This window comes from Amphiura filiformis, chromosome 7 (genome assembly GCF_039555335.1).
Source record: "Amphiura filiformis chromosome 7, Afil_fr2py, whole genome shotgun sequence".
Taxonomy (NCBI): domain Eukaryota; kingdom Metazoa; phylum Echinodermata; class Ophiuroidea; order Amphilepidida; family Amphiuridae; genus Amphiura; species Amphiura filiformis.
The window spans coordinates 30754706-30766810 of NC_092634.1; the positions used below are offsets into that span (position 1 = coordinate 30754706).

Genomic DNA, 12105 nt, shown 5'->3' on the forward strand with positions numbered 1-12105 from the left:
CATCGTGGAAAATTGGAGGGCTTTGTTTTGGGCCAAAGATGAGTTTCCCGGAAAATACCGAGGCCCAAAACAAAACCCCGACAATTTCACACAATGAACTCAAAATAGATGGTGCAAAGTTATTATTGTCATTCATTGCACCACAAAACGTCATTAAATATAAACAGTTTTAAGTATAGTTATAACCTACCCTACCAACATTAGCACCGACAACAAGAGCTTCCAATCACAGAAGCAAAAACGGCAACGCATGGGCATGTGTGTTGCCATAACCCTTAGCATATACACACGCGCACGCGTGCACAAAAGTCACTGTAGCGCGAATCACCATGTTCCAGGAGTCGTTGTGAGTTATTAATGACCGCGCACTAAATGCGTGGTCAGGCAATCAATTTCTTTTGATTGGATCACAGGCTTTGCGTATATTCATGAGGTTATGAATAGCTATTGATACTTGACTGATACCGTAAAATGGGGTAACTTCGGTCAGCGGTAACTTTGGTCGGTCAAAAATATTTTTTTAAATGGTCATATTTTCGTATAGCAATATTGTTTTTAGTCATATTTGGTTTCAATTTGTTAAGAAATATATTTGGAAGAAATAATAGGTGCTCATGTCCAATTTCCTCGAAATTTACGGATAAAAGGATTTTTGATCAAAAATGAGCATTTTTTTCAGAGAAAATAAAAATTGATATTTGTGAGCAAGGATGTGTGCTTGATAATTTTACAAGGGGTCAAATGTCACAAAAAACAACAACTTGCCCATATACAGCAAAGATCAATTTTTTTGATTTTTTTTCTTCATGCAATGTAATACTAGCTCTGACCAAAGTTGCCCCATTTATGCGGGGTAACTTTGGTCAGGCTATTTTTAACCCCTAGGGCACCCTTACAAAATTATTTAAAAATCTTTTTCAACTTCAATGTGTAGAAGGGAACCCTAATGTCATAAAAAAGAGATAATTAGAAATATAATTGGTTTCGTTTGGAAGCAGTGGTTTAAAAACTCTGAAAAGTGCCCAAAGTTACCCCATTTTACGGTATAGTGTTATTGGTGGCTCTAAACAAGAGCTGTGGAAAGATTGTGTGCTACAATTCCTAATTGTGAATGCTATTTTAATAGCATTCTAGACCTTTTAAGGGCTGGGGTATGAACGTTTGGACAGTATTTATTTTGGGACATTAGAGCACATCAGACCTATCAAATTGCATTCTGAATATGAAGAATGTCATTCTGATATCAAATAATTTTGATTTTTTGAAATTCGCAATTTAATACACATTTTATGGCAAATCATTAAAAATTGATATTTTTGATATTTAACAGTACTTGAAGTAAACTTTATAAATCTGATGATTTATACTTAAAGTGTATGTAGGTGGGATGAAAAGCCGACGATCAATTGAAAATTTTGACCTTTCGTATTGAAGATATGGATTTTTTTTCCCAAAACACCAAAAAAATTAGGTCTTTTGGGAAAAAAATCCATATCTTCAATATGAAAGGTCAAAATTTTCAATTGACCGTCGGCTTTTCCTCCTGCTACATACACTTTAAGAATATATCATTAGATTTATATAATTTACTTCGAGGACTGTTATATATTAAAATTTGAAAAATATCAAATTTTTATAATTTGTCATAAAATTTGTATTATATTGTGATTTAAAAAAATGAAAATTATTTGATATCAGAAAGACTTGCTTCGTATTCAGAATGCAATTCGATAAGTCTGAGGTGCTCTCATGTCCCACAAAAAATACTATCGAAACGCAATAAACGCTCATTTTGGATCCCTTAAGAAAGGTCTAGAAAAATATTTTGTCATTTCGCGATCAACAAATTGCTCATGAATGAGTATGTGGCAACGGACATAATATAATTATGTGTTCCAAAAACATTCCAGCATTTATACCTAGATTTTGATGATTATGCCAACGTATTTGTCAATCAGTCAAATAGTTGACAAGTTTGATAGTTCCATTTAAATGAAAAATAGAACAAAATATCGGGAAATTATTTTAAACTCGATGACTACTCAAGCTCCTTTTCCTTTTCATATGAAATGCATGAATCACATTGAAGTGTTGACGAGCGGATACTTTTCAATGAATTATCACTGGAAATGCATGGCCAATTATGGAGTAACAGCTTGGAGTGACCACATGTAACCGGGGTCTTTGCTGGGATTTGACCCGGGGGTGGGGTACTCAAGTAACAGCTTGGAGTGACCACATGTAACCAGGGTCTTTGCTAGGATTTGACCCGGGGTGGGGGGTACTCAAGTAACAGCTTGGAGTGACCACATGTAACCAGGGTCTTGGCTGGGATTTGACCCGGGGGTGGGGGGTACTCAAGTAACAGCTTGGAGTGACTACATATAACCAGGGTCTTGACCCGGGGGAGGGGATACTCAAGTTTGGTTTGGGTAGGGGTGTGCTGCTGAGAATTTGAAAGTGCACCCATCAATATACCAATTTTTCAAGAAATTTTGGTCCCATCGATATACTAAAATTCAAAATTTTTGGCCAAATTTAACACAAATTGTCTTAATTTTACAACTTCCCCCCCCAAAAAAAAAAAAATTTTGGAAAAATTTCAAACATTTTGGCTAGAGATGCTAAATTGGGATATTTTCCAAAAAAAGAGGAAATTTTGAAAAAAGAATCCATCCATGCATGTACCAAAATTTGCCTAGAAAGAGGGGTCATTGATTTACCAAAAGGCCGAAAATGCTATCTCTCTGAATGTAAGAGTGAAAAACTCACTCCCAAAAAGAGTGATTAACTTGTAAAACCACTCAAAAAAGAGTGAATTTCAACTCGTTCAAGGAGTTAAATGAAGGACAACACATTTTTAGAGTTGTCCTTCATTTAACTCCTTGATAGAATTAAAATTCACTCTTTTGGAGTGCCGGTTTTCATTCTTTTTAGAGTGATTTTCAAGTTAAAAAACACATTTCACTCTTTTTTGAGTGGTTTTGTAAGTGAATCACTCTTTTGGGGAATGAGTTTTTCACTCTTACATTTAGAGAGATACCCATGTTTGTGGCACGTTCCATATGGTCATTTGCACTGAGTGAGTACCCCCCCCCCCCCCCTCACTCTGCCAATAATCATGATAATATCGCCATCGGCGAGCTAATACTCATATTGTAGGTGCTGGAATGAAATCGCAATTTTCTTCATTTTACCTCATTTGTTTAGCTTAAAATTAAAAGAGGACAATGTGATAAGTGAAAACTAGCATTTAAATAGGAAAAATTAATATTTATGTCTTTTCGGATATTATATTATTTTCATCGCCTAATGAGATAGCTTTTGAGTCTGAATTCAGGTTTGATCCAGGATGTATCCTTTATTTAATTATGCAAATCAGATATTATTGCTTTAAAATCTTTAAACTATTATGTCAAAAAATTAATAATCTTCCTTATTATCCACTGTGTCTTTTATCTTGTAATACAGCTGACGGTTCCAGTGGGTTCAAAGCCGAGAAAGGTCGTTACCACCTGTATGTATCCCTCGCTTGTCCATGGGCTCATCGTACCCTCATTCTAAGAAAACTGAAAGGCCTAGAAGATATCATCTCTTACACAGTCGTTGACTGGTTGCTTGGTGAAGGAGGATGGAACTTCACCGATCAGGTTTGTAACTTTAAAGCCATATTGTAACATTTGCTGAGGAGGACGCCCTCAATATTTTTCAAAATTCAGTTTTTTACACGATTGTAATGTACTTTAGTTGCTGTAGTTTTGTCAAAATCCGAGATTTTGAATAAACTGTCTGAACATGATGTTTATCACGATGGCAATATAGTCGAATGTGTATGTTATCTTCGACACAGTACGTACATGGCGCGCAGGATGGTCATATACACATCAAAGGACTGTACTGTAGCACGACAGACAGAGTGACATGCATTGGCATCATCTGCACTGGTAGTGAATTAAAGCCATAATGTACGATCTTTTTTTCAGAATATATGTTTATTTTTTTCAAAACCGATTTTAGCATATTTGTAATACTTACACATGTTCCAACTTGCATCTATGAGCAAACTGTCAAATTCGCCCTATTTGTAGTAAAATGGGATGATTTTCTGTTGGTCCGACATATTATCATAATATTTTAGATTATGATAATATGTTGGAACGATCGCAAATCTTAATCTCCTACAAAGCCAGTTTGGTTACATGCCCTCCACACATGTGGAGGGAGCATATCCAAACTGGCTGCGTAGGAGACTAACTCTGAGGCCACACTCAGTGTCCTAATCCCAAAAGTACGAGATATTTCAAATGATAGAGGTGAAGTTTATGATGTTGTTTCTTTGCAAATTTCCAATGTTTTTTTGCGCTCAAATTTATAGGGAACTTTCATAATGATTGCATTTAAATTTAAAAAGATCGTACATTAAGGCTTTAAAATTTTCTTTGCTTTACCTCACTTGTTCGGCTTAATAGTCAATAGCCCCAAGTTCTCACATATGAAAGCATCAGTTTACAAACTAGGGCTCCCAAGGCCCACTCCAGTTGCCTACCTCCTAGCCAGAGCAAAAGAACCGAATATTTCCCTATTATGGGTGCAAATTGCCTTTGGCCCCTCAATGCCCAAAGCCCACTCAACACCTACCCCTCCCCCCTAAAAAAAGGATTATTGTGCCACCACTGCTGACCAACAAGGCTAGCTTGATCCTCGGTGCACTTTTCATTGAAAAAAAAATCCTAATATGGGCAAGAATTTTTGTTATATAATATTAATAGTAGGTCACATCTATCAAAAAGTCAAATTGTCAACAAATGCTTAGAAAATGCCAGAGAAAAAAAGTAACTGTCATAAGTGTCACCAAAATGCAATATTGTTTTGATTTATGACCATTTCAAAAAATGACATCATCTATACTGTGTTCAGTATGAAATTAGATTAGGTTTGTCACATTGTGTAAAAACTGCGCAAAATTCATTGCAGCAGTTGCATAAGTAGAAGTGGCTCAGTGGTTAGAGTTCACACTTCTGGTGTATTAGGTCCCAGGTTCGATTCCCGGTGGTGAAAAACTTTCTGGGATATTGACATGGAAAAATAAAAGTTTAAATTTAATTGGCAACATCTGCAGATTAAATTGATACTACTGCTTTGTATCCATGGTGCATTTGGAGTTAACCATGAGATCATTCTGTCCTTTGGAGGGACATTATGCTGTTGGTCCTGTGTACAGAAGAGCCATACATGTACATACCCGCAGTCAGTTTTGAGAAGAGAAAAACAACATCTTTGCATATTTTCCATATCATATCATATCATATATCATATCATATCATATCATATCATATCATATCATATCATATCATATCATATCAAATGAAATCAAGAAGTCAGGTCAAGTCAAGTCAAGTCAAGTCTAATGCATGTTGATTTAGTCCTGACACACACTTTTAACACATTTCTACCTTTTCAAAATTAAACATTACGAGAAAAACAACTTCTTTGCATATTTTTTCAAGACAAAGTGTACCGATATTCATTAATACCCTTGCCCTTGCCAAATAAACTTAACTTTGACCAATGAAAAGAAATCCATGTTTTGCTTGGTTGCCATGACAAAGTAGCACTCAGTTTCCTGTCTGGGATTTCCGTTGTTTAACCTTGAGATTTAGGGGTACATATTACAGAGTCTTTGATTTCCGCTGGGAAATGCAAAATTCAGAAGCATTTACTGGTCAAAAGTTGTCAAAAATTAATCATTCCAATTAGAATGCTCGAATGACTAGTTTTTTCATGATGGAAAATGACATAAATTGATATTTTCCAGTGTCTATATAAATTTCTAAATGGATAAAGTTTTTCATTATTGATATGAGTCATGAGTAATATGGAGTGATACTAAACATTTAGATCGCTATGAAATATTTTCAACTTATATTTTGTGGATTCTTAAATCTGCTTTCAATGATATTGTAAGGAAATTTTGCTGAGGTAATTAATTGCAGAGTTGTACAGGCCTGGTACTTCAAGAAAAAAGGATTAATTTGTTCCGGTTATATTAATATAGACATCCTACTTCGGCATATGTAATCACAGATTCTGATGTAATGATGATGATTGCAACACAGATTTTAGAATTTTAGAATATGTGGTTGGAAACACCTGTGCCCAGTTTTGGCAAGACTTCTGAGTAACCATGGTAACAAGGTGCGGTCAATCGGCCTACCAAAACTTTGACTGTCAATCATGAATTTACAACCTGAATTCAGTTTTTGTGATAAAATTGACATTTTTTCAGATTTTTCACCACTTTCCTATTTTTTGATACAAATAAAGCTGACACACAAAAGGAATGGTATGGTAACTGTAAAGGATATCCCAAGGCTTGATATAAGGGGTGCCATTTCCACCCCATGTGCATGGTTTTTCTTGGAAGGAAAACACCCAAAACTTTCATTTTGATAATTATTGGCCTTAACTCAAGAACTTATTCATGAGAAGCCACTATTCTGTGGTGGCATGAAATTTGCAAAAGTATAGAGTTCATTCACACTAAGTACACTATATAGTACTTGGATCTTCAAGTAAGGCCTAAAATTGTTTGATTGGCGTAACCCGACCGATCCTAAAAATAGGCCCGACTTTTTTTCTTATTTTTTTGCAAAAAATTTAAAAAAACCCTAAAATTTACAGCATAAAGCGTGTGTAAATTAAAAATATATATATATCTGACCGACCGACCCTAATTTTTTATATGTTACGCCAATCAAACAATTTTTTAGGCCTAAGGCAGTCTGCAGTAGCTTCACTGCTTGTTCCATTAGTTATAGATAGTAGAAACTTTACGTTTTTGAAATCCTTTTGGCTAGAGGGATAGTTGAACATGCATTTCATAATAATCTAAGCATTTTTTAATTGTGACCCATGTATTAATGGATTTACCCTTCTTCTTTCCTGGAGTTAGCACACAATTTTGAGAGCGTATAGGAGCTCATTTTATTCTTAATATTTTAAAGAATCAAAATCCACCCTCAAACCTTCCTGCTCTCATGTTCACAAAATTACTCCGAACTAGGCCAAAAAAAAAAAGTTGTTTGTTTGTCCTCCACCGCCCGCTCCTCAGATGAAGGCCTGACCAATATTTTTTTTTTCTATTTTTTTTTTTATAGAAAAATAAGTAAAATTCAATTTTTTTCCAGATTTGGAGTATCTCTGGACCTCTTTCATGGTTGAAAATTAAAAAAAAGCCCACCAAATCATTAAAAGACTATGACATGAACACAAATTATAACTTTAACTGCATATTAAAGAAACAAAATGGTTTTTTTTAAGTCACCATGAATGATTGTAGCATTTAGCTCTAGCAAGGTCCAGAAATACGCCAAATCAGAGAGAAAAAAAATTAAAAAAAAAAAATCCACTACCAGCACGTCCTCTTTCAAAGCTGTGGAGGACAAACAAACAATTATTTTTTTTGGCCCTATGACCCTACTTAGAAAACAGTGTGAAAAGTGCAAATGAAATTCAAGTGGAAAAAAATAGAGTGTGAGGATTAAATCAGAGATGCCACTTTTCAGGAAATTTCCTGATTTCAGGAAATTTTAAAGAAAATTTACAGATTTTAGGAAATTTTGCTCTACACTTCCTGTGCAAATGAACAGGGAAAAAGTGAATTTTCATGATTTTTCCATGCTTTTCAGTACACACACTTTACACACACATATACCCCCACAATGTCCACAAATTACATTAAGAAATTACAGAAAATATATGAGAACTAATTGGAATGAAATAATTTTTGAATCTCTCCAGTAACATACTAAGTATTTGAAAATAGGTAAGATGTCCACTATAATTTGATGTAATTTGCTATTGCAAGTGGATTTTATTCTGGTATTTCATTATAGACCCTATAGATTTCTTATAGGGTCTATGGTAGAGTCCGAAGTTTTCCGTTTTACGGAAATACGGAAAAATATCACGGAATCGGAGGTACAACACGGAAAATTACATTTTTCTATGATGTGACAAAAATTGTTAAAAGATAAGAGAAATAAATGTTAAAAACAATCATGAGTTGTGTGTGTGTCAATTTTTATGATAAAAATACCGAAATAAAAATATATTACCAAGGCATGAGCCCCCTATATCCCTCCAAACATCGTAATAGTCGGTCTATTATTGTGAGAATATTCCAATCCGAGCATATTGATCGCGGTATTGAAAACTTTATTGTGACATTAATATTATTGTTTATACATTTTAAGCTTTATTCATGACACAGATTTACAAATTTTACAACACGGATTACAACACGGAAAATGGATTTTAGAAAACCGTAAACTTCGGACTCTAGTCTATGGTTTCACAGTGTTTCTTTCATTTTAAATGACGTCGATTGCTGATCTAAAGATCTGAGCCTCCTGTAGGCATGGTACATTAATCATGGACCTTGTGTACTGCTATCAAAAGTTGGACAACCTAAACAATATTTAATCAACATATTGAGGATTAAATGGTAGATTTTGTGTGTGTGTGATACCAGAGGTGTAAGTCTTCCGGAAATTCCCGGGATGGATGATGATAATTCGTCGTAAAAAGAGCCAACAAAATTTTTTTTTGAGGGGGGTGATACCCTGCAGCCTATTCCCTGGACAAGCCCCCTTGCACTTCCGAAAATTTCATGAGGTGCTCGCCTTTGGCTCGCATCTTTTTCAGGATGGATCGTTACCTCACTTACACCTCTGGGATACACAGTATGAAATATGCCTATATCCGTGGTCAGTATTCGTAATGCGCAATACACTTGAATACATGAATACAAAACCCACCCAAGTCCATGGGAAGTGATTTTGAGAGAAAAACCTGTGTATCATTTTAATTCCTTAAATTAGATTTACCTGGTCAACATGGTAAGTTTTACGTGCAAATGAGTGGATAAAACTGTAAAAAGTATGACGATTAGCATTTCAGGGACTTTGTAGGGTTCATTTTAAATGTTGGACTTGGGTGGTTTTTTGAATCATATACAAAGACAACAACGTTGGAATGAGATTACCACTAGTAAGATAATACAAAATAAAGCACACAGGTATGTATAATGTTGATAAGCATTCTGCCATGTAATATAAACCACACACGTTCCTTTATTAAACCCTTTTTTTTTTTTCAAAAGTCACTCTCCAGCAATGAATGTGTTACAAGTGGACTTTTATACATACTGGATTTCAATCAATGTTTTACAAGACTCAAATCACGGAATTGGGTGGTTCTTTCATACATGCTATTTCTCACATGCTCAATAGACACAGATGATGAATTTGAGTTGTTCTTTCATACATATGACAGGCCTATGTATAGCAACAGTTTCCCATGCTTAACTCAATTTGGCCAACGTATGGACTTGGGTGGTTTTTGTATTCATATATTCACTTGTATCTCTTTAAGGGATCCAAAATGAGCGTTTATTGCGTTTCGACAGTATTTTTGGTGGGACATGAGAGCACCTCAGACCTATCGAATTGCATTCTGAATAATGAAGCATGTCTTTCTGATATCAAATAATTTTCATTTTTTTAAATCACAATATAATACAAATTTTATGACAAATTATAAAAATTTGATATTTTTCAAATTTTTGATACATAACAGTCCTCGAAGTAAATTATATAAATCCACCAAAAAAGCGTTGACAACGTAAAGAAAGCAGCAAGTTTAAAAGCCCCCACCTCGGCTCACTTTTTGAAACTTGGTCCCATTTGTAAAAGATACTGATTATGTTGTTTTTGGCCAATATCCTATATATGTTTTGGTTTATAATAATTATTAAGTTCATGACCAATGATTGAATTAAACGAATAACAAGTAGGCATGTTAATGGCAATGATGTTATTGTTTAAACGTTAAAAACACCGATTTGCTGTTGATATTCAAAATGGGACCAAGTTTCAAAAAGTGAGCCGAGGTGGGGCTTTTTAAACTTGCTGCTTTCTTTACGTTGTCAACGTTTTTTGGTGGATTTTCTTTCTTTTTATGAATGTAGCCAAGCAGCTCTTAAGATTGGAAAGTCATCGGGTTACGAAGTACTCCATAAAACGAATAAAACGAAAAATAGATGTTTGAAATTATGTTATCCTTGATTTATGAGAGTAAATAATTTAATAAAACTTCATCAGCCGTTTATTTTGAAAACTTGCTGGTCACTGCTACCGCGTGACTGTAATGTTAATAGGGATACATATACATTTTAATATACTTTAATTATTCAAGACAACTAAGATAATGTAAATATGAATAACACATACCCAATTTTGACGATGCCAGCGAGACACAGAGTCAGTCCGATTTACTTCAAATTGAAACTATGTAGCAAGGCTTATACTACGGAAGCGTCTAAGTGCCACAACTTAGCAAGATAATTATGTTTTAATGATTGTGGTTTTTGTAGCCCTGCGGGGCATTCTAGTTGGATATCCAAATTTCGCGGTTGATAGTTCTTTTTAGAGTTACGGCGCCCGTCGAGTTCCCCTCTTAAGCCGCGCTCGTTGCCCGTCTTTCCCGGCCTCTGGTGTTGGCTAACCGCATTCTTCATGCCCTGCCCTCTATCGGGGTTAATTTATAGTTTAAGCTCGTTGGATAACTATACTCATGGCGGTGTGTGGTTCTTTGAAGCCCTATGGGCAATCTAGTTGGATATCCAAATTTGCGGTTGATAGTTCTTTGTAGCCCTTGGGCAATCTAGTTAGATTTCCATATTAAGCGGCGGTTGTTGGCGGTCTTTCGCGGTTTGTAGTTTTAATTTCCCTCATTCTTCATGCCCTACCTCTATCGGGGTTAATTTATAGTTTAAGCTTGTTGGATAACTATACTTTGCGGTGTGTGGTTCTTTGTAGCCCAAGTGGGCAATCTAGTTGGATATCCAAATTTCGTGAGTTGATAGTTATTTAGATTTATAGATCTAGTTGGATTTCCTATTAAGCGGCGGTTGTTGGCGGTCTTTCGCGGTTTGTGGTTTTGATTTCCCTCATTCTTTATGCCCTACCCTCTATCGGGGGTTAATTTATAGTTTAAGCTTGTTGGATAAAGTACTTCACAGTGTGTGGTTTTTGAAGCCCTGCGGGGGCAATATAGCTGAATGTCTCTATTGAGCGGCGGTTGTTGGTTGTCTTTCGCAGTTTGTGGTTTTAATTTGTTGGATATCCAAATTTCGCGATTTGTGGTTCTTTGTAGCCCTGCGGGGCAATCTAGTTGGATATCCCTATTGAGCGGCGGTTGTTGGCGGTCTTTCGCGGTTTGTGGTTTTGATTGCCCACATTTTTATGCCCTACCCTCTATCGGGGTTTATTTATAGTTGACGCTCGTGGTATAAAGTACTTCACAGTGTGTGGTTTTTGAAGCCCTCTTGGGCAATATAGCTGAATGTCTCTATTGAGCGGCGGTTGTTGGTTGTCTTTCGTAGTTTGTGGTTTTAATTTGTTGGATATCCAAATTTCGCGATTTGTGGTTCTTTTGTAGCCCTGCTTGGGCCAATCTAGTTGGATATCCCTAGTGAGCGGCGGTTTTTGGCGTTCTTTCGCGGTTTGTGGTTTTAATTTCTCTACTTGTTCAGGCCCTGGTCTCTATCGGTGGCTAATTTGTCTTTTAAACTGGTTGGATATCCATATTTCGCGGTTTGTGGTTCTTTGTAGCCCTGCTGGGCAATATAGTTTGACATCCCTTTTCAGCGGCGGTTGTTGGCGGTCTTTCGCGATTTTTGGTTTTAATTTCCCTCATTCTTCAAGCCCTGCAGTCTCTAGGGGGGTAATTTATAGCTTAAGCTTGTTGGATAACCATTCTTCTTTGTAGCTTTTTCAAGGCAATTTAGGTGGATATCCAAAATTAGCGGTTTGTGGTTCTTTGTAACCATGTGGGGCAATCTAGTTTGACATCCCTATTATTGGGCGGTTGTTGGCGGTCTTTTCGCGGTTTGTGATTTTAATTTCCCTCATTCTTCAAGCCCTGCTCTCTATCGAGGGTTAATTAAATAGCTTAAGCTTGTTGGCTATCAAAATTTCGCATGCTTGTGGTTCTTTGCAGCCCTGTGGAAAATCTTGTTACACATTCCTATAGGCTGTGCCA

The 12105-nt window shown here is 35.9% G+C and overlaps 1 protein-coding gene across 1 annotated transcript in view; it reads left to right on the plus strand.

Annotated features, from left to right (window-relative positions):
• LOC140157014 (glutathionyl-hydroquinone reductase YqjG-like) overlaps positions 1-12105 on the plus strand; it is a 150045-nt gene that overhangs the window by 108968 nt on the left and 28972 nt on the right. Inside the window, 1 exon segment of the mRNA XM_072180069.1 lies at positions 3472-3650. Coding sequence (XP_072036170.1) covers positions 3472-3650 — 179 coding nt within the window.